The 20990-nt window shown below is 27.3% G+C and overlaps 1 protein-coding gene across 7 annotated transcripts; it reads left to right on the top strand.

Moving 5' to 3' along the window:
- Window positions 1-257: 257 nt before the first annotated feature.
- On the top strand, window positions 258-20325 carry LOC145181203 (uncharacterized). 7 transcript variants are annotated; one of them, XR_016446886.1, is made up of 10 exons: window positions 258-654; window positions 6873-7076; window positions 12369-12563; window positions 13610-13774; window positions 13999-14249; window positions 14518-14629; window positions 14841-15315; window positions 18326-18645; window positions 19329-19481; window positions 19905-20325. XR_016446886.1 is itself a non-coding variant. In XM_090071615.1 (10 exons), the coding sequence occupies exons 1-10, from the start codon at window positions 396-398 to the stop codon at window positions 20055-20057; spliced, it is 2430 nt and encodes an 809-aa protein (XP_089927741.1). In that variant the 5' UTR covers window positions 258-395; the 3' UTR covers window positions 20058-20325. The 7 variants fall into 7 exon arrangements, 6 of the variants coding, with proteins under 6 accessions (XP_089927741.1, XP_089927742.1, XP_089927746.1 ...); XM_090071615.1 differs by having other exon boundaries at window positions 14375-14629; XM_090071620.1 differs by having other exon boundaries at window positions 573-654; window positions 7018-7076; window positions 14375-14629.
- Window positions 20326-20990: the final 665 nt, after the last annotated feature.

Raw genomic sequence — 20990 nt, 5'->3', positions numbered from 1 at the left:
ACGAAAACTTCAGTAAAAGTATTAATGCTAGTAGTGGATGAAAGCCATAGCTAAAGGGCTTTTTTTTTTATGAACCAGTTTTTTTTTTGTTAAAAAATAAAGCATGCAGCCATATTAATCTATTATTTACTTACAATTAAATATTGTGTAAAATCATAAAGTAATAGCTTTTAAGTATTAAAATGAGTCAAACGTCATTTAAAGCTTCGAGCTCGAATTAAATACTCTAATAAAACGTAACAAAGCTCAAAAAAATGTTTTATTTGATTGTTCAGGTAAAGAGATTGAAGCAAGCGATTAGCTATATTGGATTTATATATTTTAAAGATTTGCAAAGTTTGTAACATGGTTTAGTTAAATGGCGGACAAGTAAGGTTTTAAATTCTGTTTTAAAAATGTTTTACAACAACCCTGCGTATGATAAATTGCAGGAAGATAAAATCTCTGAAAATAGCGAACAGAATTTCATTAAAGAAATTCTGCAAATCGAAAACGAGCTAGATAAGCTAAACCAAAAAAAAACTATAAACGATGAGCTTCATTATAACCCGTACCGAGAAAAATCGGCTAAAGAAACTTCAAAAAAGCGAAGTTCACCGACTGATAACGTCGAAACGAAAAGCCCAAAGTTATTAAAAATTGCTATGTTACAAGGTAAGCCTAAAGTTTTTCATAAAATAAGATTAAAATGAACTTTTTAAACTCGTTTTTTTTTAAGTATATCATATGATGCAAATATATATTCCAATTATGATTTACATACTGCATCTTTAAGTGTACTTTTTCGAGATCGACTCATTGATTAGGACATGCAGAAAAACAATGTTGTTACAAACTTATAAAGGAAAAACGTGGTAAAGCTGTAGTGTTCCTCCAACTAGAGGACACTACAACTTTACCAAAACGTGGTGAAGTTGTAGTATCCCCCTTCAACATGCTTTTAAACTTTGTGGATTCTTAAATTCTTTTGAACACCGTGGATAAAACTATTTGTCAAACTCGATAAATCTTTGAAAACTGATAATCAACCAATCAAAATAGATTGTTACACTATTTTTACTGTACATATCTATGAATAATTGTGTGTGTGTGTGTTTGTGTGTGTGTGTGTGTTTGTGTGTGTGTGTGTGTGTGTGTGTGTGTGTGTGTGTGTGTGTGTGTGTGTGTGTGTGTGTGTGTGTGTGTGTGTGTGTTAGAATGATTAAGTTATGAGCAAATACATTTTAAATAAATGTTCTTTTAGATTATCTATTTATATAATGATATTCCAAATTTAACAAAAATCAATACACCTTAGGAGAAGTCTTTTTCAGATAATTTTCACAAAGGGATTTTTGTTGTTAAAGAAGCCATTTAGTTTTAAAGCCTGTGAAATATGTCTAAAAATTTATCTCCTTTTTCGATTCACATTTACACAGAAAAAGTTAATCAAATGATGCCAACATGGTAGCAAAATGCAAACTATGCAACACACAATTGACAATTGAAAAGGGATATACTTCGTTAGCGTTTGGTATCATCTGCGATATTATAATTAGAGCTAGAGGGTTTCTTGGATTTGCGGCGAACTGTTAAAAATGGTAACGTTAGTTCGTTAAAATGGTGGAAAAGCAATCAAACCATACTTCCCGTTCTTGCCAAACTAACACTAGAAAGTTTCTGTATTTTCCACTGACCTGCACCGAGCGGAACGTTTTCAAGTGCTAAGGTCACTTTTACAAAACTAATTCCGACCGTTTATCACGAGCGGAGCCAAAAATCAATTCTGTAAAAAAAATTTGAGCGGAAAACACGACCGTAATTTCTAATATGCTTCGGGTTAATCGAAGGAAATTTCCGCTTCAAGTATCGGAATTTTCTTCGAATCTGTAATACCAGCCAGTAAATTAAATATTAAATTTGTGCCTCAAATAAAAGAAGGATTTGTTTTTTTGTATTGTTTACAATAGTAAAAATAATAACAATAATATTAATAATAATAATATTAATAATAATAATATAATAATAATAATAATAATAATAATAATAATAATAATAATAATAATAATAATAATAATAATAATAATAATAATAATAATAGTAAAAATAATAACAATAATAATAATATATTATAATATAATATAATAATAGTAAATAGTATTATAATATAATCAAGGCAGTTTTGATACAGAAAATGACATTGACAGTTCAGATTCTGATCTGGATATAGAAATCTTTGCTGAAGAAGTTATTCCTAAAAGAAGAAAAAAACAACAACTATATACATATATATATTTGTTGATATATATATATGTATATATATTTATATATATATAAGCAAATGAGCTTTATTATTTTATATAAGCAAATGAGCAATCTGATTTTTTTGGCCTCAGGTTTATGCATCTTTCTGTTCACCATTTTGATACAAATAATTTAAAATGTAGACAAAAAATTTTTAAGGTTTTTTTAATTTCAGAATCTTTGTTTGTTTAGTCAAAGATATCAAAGGAAATTTAAACTTTACAGTCGGAAAAAGTTACAGTGAAAAGAGTTGTACGGTCGGGAAAATTATTTTTATTAAACCGCTGGTGTCATTGCGCCCGTAGCACATTTTTCCGCTGCGGTTAATACGGTCGGACTATTTGCTCTCAAATTTTTTATAAAATGGTCCCAAGTGGTAATACTGTTACGTCATCAGGAGAAAATTTAAATCCGTCTACAACAACACTTGTCTATTGTCAATAAAATTATAAACGAGTGAAGGTTTCAAATAATAATTTAAAATCTACAGACATCGCCGACAAATTCGAAGAGAATTCAATTTGGTATACGGTTTACAAACTCTTAACTAGTATAAAAATCAGAAGAAGCGCTCTTTTTATTTTCATTTTTCTTTTTGAAATTCTACGAATTTGTTCATTAATATGGAAAATCCTTTTTTTTTACATGTGTAAAGGAAAGTCCCTGCAGTTTGCGAGAACTAGATCGAAAATTTGCATCTGATTTAAGAAGTGCGGCATTAGTTAAAATAATTGCCCCGCACACCCTGGTATCTGAAATTTAAAATTATGAAAATATTTTTATCTATTATTTATCTTTTTTTACGCCTAAATACCACATCAACAGCGCAGCCTTTGGATCAAGGCATCAAAAAACCACTGAAAGCAAAATATCATAAGAATATGATTCGCAAGATGACCAGAATAACAGGTTAAAACCACCACTTACAAATTCTAAAACTTTTGAAGAATTTTTGACAGCAAAAACATTAGCGACTAAGATGAAGGGTTAATCATTGCTTGCGATGCTTTAGAAGAAATACCATTAGAGTGTCCTGCATTGTAATAGTGAAAAGTTTTAGAATACATAATTTTAAGTCTTTAAAAACATTTTTTACTTGTTTTTTTTACCCAACTTAAATGTTTTATGTAAACTTTCAATTATTTCGAACCTTCGTTATTTCAAGTAAAATCTTTGGTCCCTTGTGAGTTCAAAATAACAGGCTTTTAATGTACTTGTAAATGTAACAACATCCGGTTAATCTGATTTAATTTTAATAGCTTTTACTCCCACCCATTCAAAATTAAATTAAGTTGAATAATTTTAAACGTTTTTAATTAACATTGTAATAAACTTTAGATATTTGATTGCAGAGTAATATAAATCCAGCAAATATCACTAACATCTTATACTTATCTTTACTATATGTGTTTTATATATACCATTGCCTTTAAATTAAGTATATTCTAAAGCTGATTAAATTAGTTGAAATTAAAAAAAAAATTCTTAAAAATTATTTATGACTTAAAAGTTCTATAAAATTGCTCTCTTATTCTTAAATTGTATTTCAAACAAAAAGTTTTTCTAAAAAAGTTTTTCGCAAATAAAAAGTTCTGCAATACCGGTGCACTATGGGACAAAAGGTGGTTTAACTTGTTAAAATCAAGTTTTAGTTTACTTCAAGTTTACTTTCGCAACACTTCTCAATTAATTGATTTTACAGAATAAACTTCGAATTAGAATTTCGTTTAAAGAGTTTAATAGTCGACGTTAAAATATTTAAGATTAATATGGCGTTAGTTATCGATTAACTGAATTTATTCCAAACTGATTAAAAAAGCTCTATTGATTCTACGATAACAAAAATTTTTGAACAGCTCTGTTCGATTAATCGATTACGCCGTAAATATTTTCGAAAGGGTTATTTGCTTGCTCTCAGCTAAGATTTTGGCTCGGTTCGGGCTCTGGTTTTGATTTGATTTTACATTTTGATTGTTTTTTACAAGGTTATTTGAGTTTCATCTTACTTGTCGACATACAGTGATAAAATGTTTGCTTGAACATTTTTAAATTAAAATCAAATCAAAAAAATTACTAAAAAATTAATAATTTTTTTAAAACTTCAATATCACTCTTTAAAAATTATTCAGATTGTCAACAATCAAAATAACACTTTTTATGCATTAAAAGCAGCAAAGGATTTTGGTGTTACAAATTTGTATTAAGTAGCTACATAAATTTGTAATAAAAAATAGTTAAGTGCTCAGGATTTTTAAATATGAATAATTGAATATTCACTATTGCGCAATGTAATAAAGAGTTGAAACAAAGTGATCGAAGATATGTGAGTTGTCAAATTTTTTTATGAAATCCTATAACACTGTGTCTTTATATATATAAAGTCAATTTATTTAAAATTTATTTAAAATTTATTTCAAATTTGATCTTTTCAAATGACTAATATAGAAGTCAGTACTTGATTCATGTTTAACCGTTTTTAATGAAGAAACACCGACGCCTAATTTAACCATTTTCAATAAAAACGCTTCCTTAACTGCTTTAAACAAATAGATTTAAAAAAATTTAATTCGTTCGTTGATATATCTAAATACATTTAATTATATAAGATAGTATAATCAATTAATTGTATTTTTCTTTTTTCTTTCTTTTCAAAACTGTTTTAGTTATGTTCATTCAGTCTAAGTCTTATTTTGAGATAAATAATTTTTTTACTCTACACAATAAAACTCTTGAAAATTTCCTTGTAAAAAAATAACAGAATTTAGCATCAACGTTTTAAGTACTTATATCGTACAGATATAATTTGTATACTGTTAGAATAATGAGAATTACTATGTTAATAAAACTGCATTTTAAAATAAATTTTTTTTACAAGTACCCAACATATAGTGATATCTAGTAACAATACTAGCAACTATCATGACTATAATCTTCTTTTTGATAACTAAAGGAAATAAATGTATTCATCATATTGTGTTAAAAAATGGCAGTACATTAAAGAAATGAATGTAGTACAAATAAACTGTATAAATTTTATAGAAGATAAGAAAAAATACTTCAATCTATTAAAAAGGTAGGGTTAACATCTTTAAACACTGTATTTTTAACTCCGGCCCATAGTAGCGTGCATGCACCTTACCCCCCCCCCCCTTTTTTTTTTTTTTTTTTTTTTCCTTTCATTTTGTAAAAAACCATACCAAACAAAGCTTCAATAAAATTGGACATCAATTATGTGGTCCACCAATCTATTTAATTTTCGATGGTACATTAGAATATTGACCATGTTAAAAAAAATCATAACTTTAAAATTACATTATGTAGAATTTTAGACAATCTGTACTTATTTTGCAATTATACTGCATGACAATTAACTACAGAGTAGAATATATAAAAACACTAAAAGGTATATATGCATCATTTTATAAAAGAGTCTCTATCAGTTGTTCAATGCTGTTACTTAACTTGCAAGACATTCTGATAATGTTCTTTACTCTTTGCAATTGCTAGGAAATAGGAGTTTGCCCCTGGTTAAGGGCTTTTGTTCACAACATTTAATCCTTAAAAATTTCCCATCAAGACTTGAGAGAGAGCTGAATAACGCCATTCTGCAACATCCTAGCTTAGAAAATATGAGTCTAGCTGCATACTATAAATTAGTTAGTGTATTTGTAATTGAAATCTTGCAAAAATGATGTTGAGACATAATGATGTCCATCTGTATACATCAGCAGAGAGCAAAGTAACATCCAGGTTGTTTCACTGAGCATCTGTTTTTGAACTGTACAACATTCACCAGACACTATATGTCAGCTTAGCAAGGTTGTCAGAATTTCCTTCTTTTTTAATATTGCTGTGTCAGAGATTATGAATCTGTTCCTCTAACAGACAGTTTAATAAAAAAAAATTAGTTTTGCCATCCAAGATATCTTGCTTTGTGAAGTGCTCCTGGTTGGTTTTTGAATCCAACCATTTTCTCCATCAAGAAATACAGAACACAAATTAAAGGGTCATCTTTACAAATCTCTAATTCAGATTGAACCAGTTTCAGAAAAATGTCCTTACAACATTGGACTCAAACCTAAACAGATGAATATGTATATGTGAATGAAGATGCTCAGAGTGTTTACAAAATCTTGTAAACAAAATGATATTTATGGTATGAAGGTAGACTATCGATTGTAGACAGAAAATCAAGACTGTAGTAATACTTACCGGTATTTACAAGTCATATTTGATTTTTCTGAAGGTAATACATGGCTGAATATTTGTTATTTTAGCTACTCTACGATCCAATTATAGTGTTTATTTTCCAATGTCTCAGGATTTTTTTCTAGCATTTAAAAGGTAAAATCATCCTTAAACAGTGCTTGGAAAAAGCTTCAGAAGGAAATTTATTTAATAGCAATATGTAAAGCACGTTCTTTTTACTTGGTAAAATAAAGTATAATAAATCTTCTTTTTTTCCCTGCGGAAAAAATTTTCAAATTTAAAATTTTATTTAACATAGCTGTATATATGTTGATTAGTTTTTTAATGGTAAAAGTTTTATTTATTTCACTTACTACTGCTAATTGGCTTTATTTTTTCAGAATATGAAGGAAAAAACAGTGATATTTCTAAAGTTTCATCGTCATTTTTTGATGAAGTTAAATTGGGTCAATATGATATAGAATATAAGTCCTCAGATGATGCCAACACAGCTTTAATCAATTACTTTATACATCTTTGTTTAAGAGAGGAAGAGGAAGCTTATTTTGATTACAAGTTTGTAGATCATGTACTTAAACAAGGAGGTAATAATTTTTCTTATTAAGGAAGGTTTATAAATTAAGTTGATAAGCTGAAAGTATAGATTATCAGTTTTTTAATCTGTTTTTTAAACCTTTAAAGTAACATAACTACTTTTTTTTTTTAATCTAACAAGCTAAGTATTGGGTGATAATGTTAACTTGAGGAATAGAGTTTTCATAAGTAACATTTTCAATTAATTTTAATTTTAAGTTAACATTTTCAAGAATTGTAGTTGATTATATGTTTATAGTAACGTCTCACTAAGTTTGTTGAATCTTTTTAAAAAAACAATGTTATCTAAAAACAACAGTTTTTACTTATTGAATAAAAAATCTTACTTAGTTATCTGAAATATTTAAATACATTAAAAATAGCCCTGTGCGAATAGTTAGAAAATATAAAATCATTAAAAAACAAGAAATCGGGAACTTAAAAAACAAAAAAATAACTATGGAAGGTTTGAATAAGGATTCTTAAAAGGTCACTAAATGTTTGGAAAAAGGTAATGGTGGCTGTGCTTGATCTTTATACAATAATTGAATAATTAATATTTTTACAGCAAAGTTAAACTCTTTCAGGTTGTGTTATTTTCTCTAACTTTGTAGATGTATATTCCAGTATATATATAACTAAAATAATATATGTAATATGTATATTATTTAAAAGTATATATTTAGTGTAAAAAAAAAAAAGAGATATAAATGTACTCAAACATAAATCTACTATTACTTAATTACTGCTTGTTTTTTGTTTGCATTTCTTATTTTCCTAACTCTTTCCTTTTGCTGTTCCTCTAATTCATCCTAAAATTAGTATTAAGTTTGAGGTGCAAAAGATACTTCCTTAATAAAATCAACTAATAAAAGGACAATTATGGGCTAAAAAACTTAATAATTGCTACAATAAAAGAAAGACCTCAAATAAGAGTCCAAAGAAAAAAAAAAATGAAAAAGCATTTACACAAAAGAATTCACAAAAATTGTTATATAACTTTTTAACATAAAAAATGTAAAATAAAAATGAAATACTAAGAAAAATTGTCCTTATATTTCCTCACGTGTCAAGGGAGGGGGGGGGGGGGTAAGGAGCTTTTTTGTGATAATTTGTTATGAGAATTTTAACAACAACTTTTAAATTAAGAAATCATTTGTAAATTATTGTTCAGTTGAAAATAATTTTATCCTTCAAGACAAAGTTCACAATAGAGACCTTGCTCTAACTGTAAAAAACAAAAATGAATGCTGGTACATAGCAAGAGTTGAGGTGAACTTAAGACTAAAAGCTTCACATGTAAAAGTATAAGAATGAGTAGCAGTTGTATGTTTTCAAAAAATTGAAACATAAAAAAAAAAAAACTTAAAATAGAATTTAGAATTGTAAATCATTTTTAATTCTTTGATATACTTTAACTTGAGTTATTAAAAATTTTATGTTTGTTGTTCATTATTATTTTATATAATGCTGCCTAGACTACATCTAAAAAAAAGTTAATCTATTTTTTAATTAACAAATCTATATAAAATGGACAGAGAGAATTTGTTCAAAAAATTATTTGATTTATCAAAGTAAATGGTCTTGCAAAGTCAAAGCAAAGATGTCAACAAATGATTAAGTTCTATATGGAAAGAAACAAATATTTTTCCAAGGCAACAAAAGCCAAAGGGGGTTTAAGTAACTATTAGTCATCAGCTTCAGTCTTATCTACAATTATCTGAATGCTCCATTCAATTAAAAGCTTATCACAGATGATTTAGCAGCCAAAAAATTTTAAGTTACCACATAAAGTACTGAATATTTAAGTTTACAAGCTGTACATTGAGAAAAAAAAACTTATTGAAACTATAAATTACTTTGATACATAGAGATTTGGTTGGTTTGATGAAGGAAAGAAAATGTGAACAGTTAACATTTACCCAAGAAATTTAGCTTATGGAAAAAAAGAAGAGGAAAATTGAACTAGAAGAATCTCTTGAGAAAAAAAAAAAAAAGAAATTTCAATGATGAAAAGTTGTAAATTCTGAAGGAAATTGAAGGCAAGCCCTAAAAGAGGTATCTGATTCAATTTTAGCAGCTAAAAGATTCTTTGTCTCCAAATAAGCAGGGGTTGTCCATGAATTGAAGAAGGTCAATCTGTTTTACTGAAAACTGTTTGTGACATTGCTCTTTAAGTATTAGCAGCTCTTGAAAAAAGATGCTTTCATTAGAAGTACAAAAATGTCAAGTGATTTGATTAAAAAGTTGCAAGGTAATAAAATCATACTATATTTTTAAATTTGTATAGTTTTATATTGATGGTATATAAAATATACATATTATGTATTGATAGCTTAATCCCATAGTTATATTTATGAACTGAAGCTATAGCCTCTGGATGCTAGTCAAAATTTGGTAGAAATAGTGTGCCTAAAATATTTAAAGATATTTTTTAGTTATAATCAACACAATGATTTATTGCATTTACTAGCATGTACCTTCATTCCTCAAACCCTGCCTCATTTGTGCCTAAATTAATCCTGTAACTGCACTTAAAGAACATATTGTTGTTATCATTTCCAATACACAACGACATTCATTGTTAAGTAAACTTTTAAATTGCTTTTACCCAAAATACCATGCTTAAAAGACCTTCAATATATTGGTTTTACACATACTCTTTTTGAATAATAAAATCCAACTTTAATGTCAACTAAGCATTTTTAAAAGGAAAATTTGTTATAGAGGAAAGAACACAGTGGTCAGAAAACCTCTAAAGTGCAAACCTAGAAAAAATCATAGAATAAAATTATTCTTCATGTATCTCTAATTATTTTAAAAATGTTTAAAATAATAAAATAATAACAACAAAAATGAAACTTAACTAAATTACAACATTTCTGTGCTATTTTGATCAATTATAAAATTAGATTGGGAAATTCAAAGTGAAGTAAATCTTGCCATCATTATAGCAAATATGCAAAATCTGAAAATGTTTTAATAATTTCCAGTAAGGACAATTCTAAAAAGGTTTTAAATCAAGTACTAAAATATTTGGCAACAATGGCATGCACAAAGCATAATTGCCAGATGTTTAAAACTAAATTAAAACCAAACATCTGTGATACTTGAAAACATAGTTAAATTAAATTGTCAACATTTTTCAAAAAAAGTTTAATTAAATACTTCAAAAGCAGCATTAAATTACAATATTTTGTCAAATTTAGAACCATATGTTAAAATGGGGTCTGTTTATTTCTCTCAAGGCTTTGAATAATAGCTGAAATATTAAAAACAAAATATAAAATAAAATTTACATCATGAAAACAGTCAAATTTGTTAGTCAAATTTTGTTATAAATACATTCATATTTTTTTCAGAGATGAAAAACTACTTAAACTTTATAAGATAGATTTAAAAATCTTGAGCAAAATTGTGCTTTTATTGAAAAATTCAAATTTAAAACTATTTTGGAAAAATTTATGAAAGTAAATGGTGCACAGCTGGCAACCAAAAAATTAGGGTGCGAAATGTTGCCAATAGAGAAATTCTCCAGAAATAATTGCTCTCTTTAAGGAACTATCAAAACTGTTTGGAGAACAATTTCATTCAAAAAGTTCATCAATTATGAACTACAGCAAAATTGTTTATTTTTTTTTAATTTTAAATTTATGTTATTTAATTATTTTGTTCAAGTTTAAATAAATTTGCGTTGTTTTTAAAAAGTAAATAAGTTTTTGCGCAAAATCCAGAAAAAGTGACCACTGTTGGGACTTGACAACTTGTGGTGTACTTTTAAGGGGGATTAGCAAATAAAATTTGTCAAAAGTAGTCAAAGTTTTTAGCTGCAAAAAGACATTCTAAGCAATTTGTTACAAACTATCAGTCTCAACACTCACTTGGGTTTATTTAGATGTTTTGCATGACTGAGTGCTAGGCTGAGATGTGTGCAATGAGATCCCCTTTGAGTTTTGTTAACTTATAAGGCAGTACTTTAACTTATATAGCTGTATTATCAAATTTAAATATATATTATATATATAACATACAAGTTGTTAACAAATTTATAAAACAATCATGTGTATCAATTTTTATTTGAAATCAGTTTTTTTTTAACTTAACAAAGCATTTAGAAGTAATTTTTGATATACATAATCTAATATAATCAGAAAGAATTGAGATCAATTCTACTATTGATAAGAAAGTATTGTTTATTAAACTAAATACAGTCCAGTCACAAAGCTAATTTATTTTATACAGCACAAAGCTAATTTAACTTATACAGCATAGATCATTTCACCTAACTAATATGCAGTTGCAAATGAGACAATTACTATTTTATACTTCATATATGATTATTTATCATCTGGAGAATATAAATACAAAAATGTATTTGGAATTGGTCATGTGCAATTCCAAGTGCATTATTTTTTTTTACTAATAAATTAACAATGTAATAGATAAGCTGTGCAATAATTTATCTTTATCTGTTGAATTATTTGACAACTTAAAATTTCCTTCTAAAAAAACAAAATTATAATTAACAAAAATTGTATATAAAAATGTTGTACACTCATAGGAATAAAAAAAATTAAAACACTGAATTGATAAGTAAAATATTTAACTTCAGAAAAATGTCCAAAGAGTAACTCCTTATTTCTGTAATTAAATTTGTCTTAAAAGCTATCAGTCGATTTTTACTATAACTTCTAGTTGTCAGTATCAGGTGTTTCTGCAGGTGGCTGTAATAGTGCTGCATAAAGTTAAAAAAAATTATTATAAAACTGAAAGCATGAAGTTTTCAATTATTTTGCTTTTTGAAAAAGTAAATAATGCTAGAGTACCGAAAATATGAATAATTCAGTAAATGGAAAAAAATCAATTGTGCTCTTCAAAAAAAAAAAAAAAATGCAGCAATGTGAAACTATGAATAGTTTTTTAGTGGTATTTTATTCTTATCAAGTTTTTTCATTTACAACATTGTTATTTTTCACAAATGACATTCTTTTTTTTTTTTTTTGTTTGTTTGTTTTCTATGACAGTTTATCCATTTCTAATGTTTTTCTGCTTTACAGCACTATTTACTGATTGCAACATCAAATTGGGCAGTAGCCCACACTGTTTCTTTATGCCTGTGAATCTATGACGTTCAAAATAATTTGTAGATTAAAAGAAAATATTATCAGCTGAAGAAATAATTTTCCAAAAATTTGAATCAATCTACAACATTCAAAATAATTGACAGATTAAAAAAAATTTAATTTTAAGACTTTTTTTGTGTCCGCTATTTTGATTCTATAATTGAAATAAAATTTTTTTAGATGTAAATGTTGTGGATAAATATGGGCAATCTTTAATGCATGATGTAGCGCGTGAATGGAATACTGATGTAGCAGTTTATTTAAAAAGTAAAGGAGCTAACATTGACATTCCTGATAACTGGGGTCGTACACCATTGTTTGTTGCTGCAAGTTCAAATCATCATAAGATGGTGGAATGGCTTATTCGCAATGGAGGTAGTTATATTATAGTCATTTTTCATGTTACAAAAAAGGCTAAAGCATTGTTAAGTTTTAAGTATTTATTGCAGTAAGGGCCTTTTTTTGTTTTTTTCCAAAACACATTTTTTAAAATAATCTGGAGTTAACGAAACTTAAATAGAATTATTTGACTGAGTATGCGTTTTCATAACAAATACTCTTGAGAAAAACTTATTGAATTCTCCTAAATTCCATAAAAAATCAGATTAGTTAACAACTTTTAAAGGATGAAAATTTACAGCTTTTTATAGATGGTTTTTTATAAAACATTCAAAAAAGAAATAGTAATAATAAAAAAGCAGTATTTTTGGAGAACATTCTAATGTTTACTTGTCAAAGTTCATTTTTATTTTGTTTACACTTCTATAACTGTTTCTTCTATGTGTAAATTTAATCAATGTATCTATGACAGTTACAGAAAATGTAATCCTTTTTTTTAGACAGACAAATTGTACATTAATTCTGAAATATTATAAAAATAATTTTTTTATCAACTGGTTTAATTCTGAAATGTTGTTATTCATATTGCTAACCAAGAAACTATAACTACAGTTGCTTGATGAACAATTTTCTAAAGGATACTACTGGTAAATTCTTTTGTGAACTTCTTGTCAACTTTTTTGTTCACAGAAGTTGGGCTCTTTTTGGGCCATCTGAGCTCTTTCAATACAATCATGTTTTTTTTTTCCTTATAAGTTGTATTTTTAGACGCTCCAGATATTCTGATCATTTCTCTTGTAGGTAAACTTGTGTAGACCAAATTTAACACATTAGCTCTTTTTGCTTACATTTTCAAACTTTTTAAATCAATACTATTTTTGTTCACTTTTTGGTCAAAACTACATTATTAGGCCTCAATAAATCACACAAAATCATATCTTAATTTAGGTAACCTTTTTAAAAATTGTTCTGCAAATCTCTGCCACAATCTGTAATTACTTATGAAATATTTTCTGGTACTGATAATTTTTTGTTAATTATTGTTATGTTTATTATATTTATTTTTTTGAAATCCATTATAGCCAATATATTTCATAAAAGTATCAAAGGAGAAGGCCAAATGCCAATACATTTTGCAGCTAAGTCTGGATCTGTGGATGCTTTTAACATACTGGTAAAAAATGGTGCAAATCCTTTAGAAAAGGATGATAGAAACAGATGTCCTTTTTATCTTGCAGCAGAAAGGGGTATTGATTTTCTAATTTCAAGTTTTATCAGTTGCAAATTTTACCAAAATTTTTGCAATTTTTTGTTTATTTAGTTTTGTAAAGATTTGTTTACTTTATTTAACATTTTTGACAAAGTTGAGCTGGTTGACTTTACTAATTAAAATTACTATGACACGTTATTTTACTTTTTTTTTTATTATTAGACAATATAAAGCAGAGGATTATTATTTATTTCTTTTTAGGACTTGAGAACATGTGCTTGCATTTATTGGATCTAGATCTTCCTGTTGCTTCATATTGCACAACTGGCTCCTCCACAATAGATTTAATTGTTGAAAAATTGCCATCATATATTGGAAGACAAGCATTAGATCAATTTGTCACAAAAGATGGGTTAGTGCAGTATTATTATATTAGCTGTTTAGGAAAGCGACGTTGGAGAAATTTAAATACTGATCGAGGGCTTAACTATGATCCTCCTACATTTATACAAGTGAGTTCTTTTTTTTGGATTGAACTTAAAATATTTTATAGCAATGAAGTATGTCACTCAAAAGTTCAAAGAATCTTTTTTTTTCTAATCATGAATATGCTTTTGAAAGTTTTTTTTTAATTTAGATTTTAATAGATCAACAAGATCTGTCCTTGATAACTCACCCTGTAACATTACAATTTTTGGAAGTAAAATGGAAGTTTTCTAAAATTTATGTGTACCTGAATATAATTTGCTATTTGCTTTTTACTATCTTGTGGACATTTAGTGCTTCTATTCCATTGCCACGAGATTATTCAGATGCTTCGGAATTAAGTTCAAAAGCAATTATTACAATTTCTGCTTTCGCTCAATTACTCACTTTTCTTTTTATGGCAAAGGTTAGTTATACATGATATTTTATTAAAAGTTTAAATTTGTTTATTATTTAAATTTAGCAAGATTTAACTTTTTAATTTGTTTTAAGTTACCTTTTTTTTTTTTTATATTAACTTGTTTTATAGTTCTAAAAAATTATTTAAGAGATATAGTTTATTATTTTATTTGTTGTTTACTTTTTAGGAATTATAAGTTGTATTATTTATTTTTCAGTTTTATTTGGAATACAGTGTGTCACTAAAATGGAATCAGAAATACAAAAAATCAAAGTTATTTGATCTTGAATTAGATGCTCCATTTTGTCATCCTGCATGGCCCTTAGAGGTTATATCACTTAAGAACAATATTGAAATTTTAGGCCGTCGATCATCTAAGTTTTTTTCTAAAGGGTGGAATTTGATTGAAGCTTTTTGTTTACTCATGGCAACTGTTCAAATGATCTTTACCATATATTGGTATTGTGAGCCAGAAAATAGTACTGCCTTTAATATGAGAATGTATTTCTCAGCAATATTTATTATAATAACTTGGTTGCGATTGAATAGAGCATTGAGTACCTTGCAATGGCTAGGTCCATTCATTGACATGCTTGGAGAGTGTGCAATAGCTTCTGCCCGATTTGGTTTTTTGTATATTGAGTTCTACATACCATTTGCTGTAATGTTTTGGGTTATTTTTGGAAGGAGTGGTAAGAAACTACTTTATAATTAAAATTGTTCTTCAGATTAGTTATGTGTAATAATAGAAAATGACAGTAAACAAGATTAACAAAATTTTAGACATAATTGATTTGGTTATTAAGTTTATTTTTACCTTGCGTTGTCTCTAAAGTCTAGGATATTCCAATTGTATATATAGTTCATTAACCCTGTCAAATTATGTCTTTATTTTATAGTTTACCTTTATAATACACTCAATGTTTGGTAATCTAATACTTTATTGATTTAATAGGTTCCTTGGTCAGCTGTTGTTCAAAATGTAAAATATGTGTATAAAATGCCAAAATTAGAATCTTAATGATTAAAATGATCATGTTTAGTGCTTCACTATAATTTAGAAAGTATCTTTTGCCATTTATTGTTAATAAAATACATATTACATCTATATTTATTTCTTACACAGTTAATACTTGATTTTAAGGGTTTATATATATATATACATATATATATATATATATATGTATATATATATATAAATGTATATATACATATATATATATATATATATATATATATACATATATATATATATATGTATATATATATAAATAATATATATATATGTATATATATATATATACATATATATATATATATGTATATATATATATATATATATATATATATATATATATATATATATATATATATATATATATATACATATATATATAGATATAGATATAGATATAGATATAGATATAGATATATAGATATATAGATATATAGATATAGAGAGAGAGAGAGAATGAGAGAATTCTGGGCAGATATGAGCTCATTTAGGCAATATTTAGGGGTAGTTCAATGAAGTTCATAGTTTTTACTATTAGCAGACAATGAATACTTATTTGTCACAAAATCTCATAATTTTCTTTGTACAGCCTGCAGATGTTTTTACTATTGTTTTTGTTAAATCAAAATTGCAAAAATGTCATGAAAAATGGAAGCTGAAGAAAAATGCTAACAAAAAGACTGAAACTCAGCAAAACAGTTAGACAAAGTTTGTTGATGACTTGATAATTTGTTAGAAATTGCACATGTGGATGCCTTAAACATAAACAAAATTCAAGAGGATAAAGACTTTCTTCATGCTCAAAGAGAAAAAGGCCATTGTGGCTTCAATCCACAGAGAGCAAGAAGAGTATTGAGAAAAAGCTGCCAAGAAGTTAAAAGAAATATACACACTGGTTGTGCACTAGGATAATAAACTACTTCCTGATCTGATAGGTAAAGGTTTGGTTGACCTTCTACCCATCATGTTATCTGGTGTTAGAGTTAGCTAAGTTCTTAGAGCTCCTAAGCTACATTCTGCTGGCACTAGAGAAGCACAAGCATCCATTGTTGCTAAATTGCTAGAGGAAGGAGGAGAAGTAGACCATGTAAATGCCATGTGCTTCGATACAATGGCAAGTAACACAAGTCACAGAAACGGTGCCTGTGTTTTGCTAGAACAGAAGCTGGAAAAAGACCTACTTCATTTTGCATGTTATCTTCACATATTTGAACTAATCTCGGTTAGTGTGTTTAATGAAAACATGTTAGTTGTGACCTCTGGTCCAGATATTGCCATCTTTAAATGCTATCAACAGTTCTGGAAGTGTGTAGTTCAATCAAACTACAAAACTGGAATATACAATGAAGAAGTTTCTAGATCAATACAGAATGACAAGGATGATGTTATATCATTTGCCATGCAGCAGCTTGAAAACAACCAGCTTAAACATAATTGTTGCAAATTTCTGAAATTGTGGCACACCTGCTCATGGAGTTAAGTTTATGGCTCCTGAGGCCATGCACCATGCCAGGTGGATGGTAAAAGTGTTGTGCACATTCAAGATTTGGATGTTAAGAGAGCAGTTTAAGTTAATTAAATGTGAGGAGCTAGGATTGTGTTCAACCTGTATTTTTGTTGTGTGTGTCTATATAAAGGCATGGTTCACAGCTCCTCTTGCTGCATCTGCACCTAATAATGATCTAAATTTACTGAAAAGTCTAGTTTACTATCAGAAAGAAAATCCTGCCATTTCCAAAGCAGCCAAAATTTGTTGGCCATCTGTGGTATATCAGTGAAGAACTTTTGGCTTTGACATTTTTTGATTCAACAGTGAACACTAAGTCCAAATGAACCATGGTAAAAGCTTTACATTAACAACCAGGCTAAGATGACCCTCCAAAGAGGATACAACTAAATGTTTAAGTATATCACAATAAGCATAGAAAATTTTGTTCTTTTTCTAACTTTTTAAAGTGTGGTTATCATAATTCATCAGTTTTAAGAAACAGTTCATCTTAGGAAATAATAAGTTCCACCAAGAAGTAATCATAACTTTTTTTACCTTCTTGTTCTCTAGCGCATATTTTTAAAATCAGCTGCTCCTAACATAAGATCTTTTAAATGGGCATGAGTAAATTAATAAATTGTTTTTACAAACAAAAAAAAAGCCACTGACTGCTTTTTGTTATAAATTTTATTCAAGATCAATTTTCATTAATTTTGTTTTTAAACTACTTAATTGAAATCATAAAAAATCTTTTTATCAAGTATTTTTCACTAATAACATGTAAATTTATCTGCATCAGCTAACATCCTAATCAAAATATCTGGCATTAAGAGCACCACTTTGATGAAATCTGTCTTGAAAGAGTTTTACAGGAAAACATATACAATATTTTTTCTGAGTGAAGCTGTTCTTACTACTCGTGCACAAGGCCTGTATTTGCAACATTTGTTTCAAAAATTTTAAGTGAAATAAGTTTTTTTAAACAAATTAGTTTAAATGTCAGTTATAAACAAATAAAACAATTTTAAAATGTTCTAAAACAAAATGGCAATAAACAAGATTTTGTGAAAGTTAGTATTCAAAATAATCCAGAGTACTTGATGATCCACTACAGAATCCCTGTGCAATATATTTGGTCAAATTTATTTTTCTTATCTAAAGTCTCTAGTTATATGTTAATAGTTCCATTTTCATTTAGGTGGCGAGTACAATTACTTTAATGACCTGCTTTACCAACTTTTTCTTCTATTGTTTGTTGGTAATTATGACTATGATACCCTCTCAGGTGTTAACAAATTGTATGCACGACTTGCTGTCAGTGCCTATTTCATTCTTGTTAGCATCATCAGCTTAAACCTATATATTGCATTATTGTCTGAAGCATTTGGAAGAGTTAATGACAGGTCTTCTGCAACAGTTTCTTTAAAGTCAGCGATGGAGTTTGACACCTATGATTGGCTTGTACCAAAACTGGAGGAAAATTTCGAAATTTATATTAATAAATACTGCGCTCCTATGGTGAGTTTATATGCCTTAATGGATATATGTACGCATGCGTGCATATATATATATATATATATATATATATATATATATATATATATATATATATATATATATATATATATATATATATATATATATATATATATATATATATATAGTTTTCTCATTGTATCTATTTGTAAATGATTCTATAATAAATGTTTTTATTGATTTTTGTAAAAAACGTGAAGTTACTTTGAGCTTAACATTCAAATTAAATTCACCATTAAAGTGCAATTTCAAATGTAAATTTAAAACTTTTGTGTAAAACTTTCAAAAATAAATTTTACACAGTTTCATTCAGTTTCATAAATTTCTCATAATCCTATCTTACTGAACCCTGCCTTAATTTAAGAGGTCATAAGCTGAAAAACCTCGTAAGTTTTCTTCAGCTAATACTTAAATCAAACTTGGTTTTGTAAATTTTTGTGTTTAAAAATGTTTTGAAAATGCTTTTATCATCCTATCTGACTTTTTCACTAATAATGCTGAATCTTTTAATGATTAAAAAATTTTCATGTACATCCTCTTTTGCGTCAGATGTTTATCATCGGTATTTTTCTAACTTAGGCTTGGGATTGTTAACCTAATATTTTGCTTCGATGTATTCTTGATTTGATAAATTATTGGATTTAAATGCTCTTTCTTCTCTACAGCGTGTTAAAAAAAATCGTAATACAAAAGCGTCCTCCTCACAGTCTGTTCTTGTTGAAACTGGAAGAAAAATGGTTGAAGCATTAAATACTTTAATGCGTATCGAAGATGATTCAAAAATAAGCAACAAAAAATTAGAGATTTTTAAAGAGCAGGTAAAATTTATTTTAATAATTCTATTTTACTAGTAATAGTTTTCATTTACCAGTTTTTTTTATTTTGTGTTAAGTTTTTTTTATACATTATAAAGTAAGATTTTATAAGTTGATAATTAAATATTCATAAAAAAAAAAAAAAAAAGATTTAATTAAATATGTTAAACATTTTAATAGTTTAAATCTTTTTTTCATATATTTTATCTTTTATACATATAAGTTTTAAAGGTGTCATGTTAAAAATACTTAGCTATTTAAAGTATTTTTTATGTTTATAAAAGTCTTGCAGTAAATTTACTTTAGAATGATGAAAGATTCAAAAAGAACGCCCCTCGATAATGTGCAATAACAATATCGTTTACATCATTTATATTGTACAGGTTTTCAACTGTTTAAAACACTTTCTATTTATCTTTGTTTCAGGTCGAAAAATCAAAAAAACATTTGGAAAAGAAAAACATGATGAGTAGTCAAATCAGAGAAGTTGAAGACTTTCAGTCGTTGCCGATAACGAAGGTGCATAAAAAAACGCGAGATATGCTAAAAAGTTTGATGAAAACGTCAAAATTCACCTAAAGTTGTTTTTTTAATGTGATGTTTCGTTTTCAGGAAATCACTTAATCATCTCGGATTTCTTTTTGTTTTTTACTTAAACAAGTCCGGTTTTAGTTTGTAGGATCATCCATTTTCATATTTAAGCTTTAGGCTCCTTTAAAATGAAGCGATGCGTTTCTTCTAGTTACTTTAACAAACTTTTCATTGTTTAACAAATGGACTTATGTTTTATGTATATTTTATGTATGATTTTATGTATGATTTATGTTTTAGATTTTTGTGTAACTTTAATTGAACTAGCATTCACTTCAAATAAATAGTCTCCGAACCCTTTATTCCACCAAACAAATCTTAAGTTTCCAAGGACAATATTTCTAAAACAAGTAATCTAAAGAGAAAATATTTTCCGCCTATTAAAGATGTTCAAGCTTTTGTGCGTTTTAAAAATGAGACAAAATCTCGGCGTTTCTCAAAGGTAACAATAATTTGTCAAGATATCAGAAGGGAACCCATAAAAGACGAAAGGAATTCGAACGTTGGTCAAAAGTCTTTTAAAATTTAAATTATATATATTCTTAGGTCACATTTTTTAAACAAACTTCTATTCTAATAACGCACATAAACAGTTCTTTAAGCGCGTTGATAATTACAAACCTGTGTACTAACTAGCATGAAAATACAATTTAAGTATTGGAATTTCTAGTGAAAATAAAACTGAGCGTCTTTTAGTCTTCCGTGCAGACAAACACTTGAAACAAGATTTCCTTTGTCGGCTTAAAAAAAATAATTCAAAAACAATCACTATTTTAAAATCACGCTGGGATTTGCAAAATATTTAAAATAATTCAGAACAAAACAAACCCAAAAAAATTAGGTTGCTGTCTTTGCAGTCATAGAAAAGTAAACAGCTTTGAAGTTAATAAAATATACAAACTCTATATTACTTAGTAATTC

Source organism: Hydra viridissima, unplaced genomic scaffold (genome assembly GCF_058129835.1).
Source record: "Hydra viridissima isolate aposymbiotic clone 2 unplaced genomic scaffold, HvirCarnegie_v1 scaffold_14, whole genome shotgun sequence".
Taxonomy (NCBI): Eukaryota; Metazoa; Cnidaria; class Hydrozoa; order Anthoathecata; family Hydridae; genus Hydra; species Hydra viridissima.
The sequence above is the reverse complement of the archived record's forward strand: the minus strand, read 5'-3'. Positions and strand labels throughout refer to the sequence as shown.

Coding starts and splice junctions, on each gene's coding strand:
- LOC145181203 (XM_090071615.1), top strand. CDS start 396: ATGTTTTACAACAACCCTGCGTATGATAAATTGCAGGAAGATAAAATC. Junction 7,077..12,368: donor TCATGTACTTAAACAAGGAG/GTAATAATTTTT, acceptor AAATTTTTTTAG/ATGTAAATGTTGTGGATAAA. Junction 14,630..14,840: donor CTTTTCTTTTTATGGCAAAG/GTTAGTTATACA, acceptor TTTATTTTTCAG/TTTTATTTGGAATACAGTGT.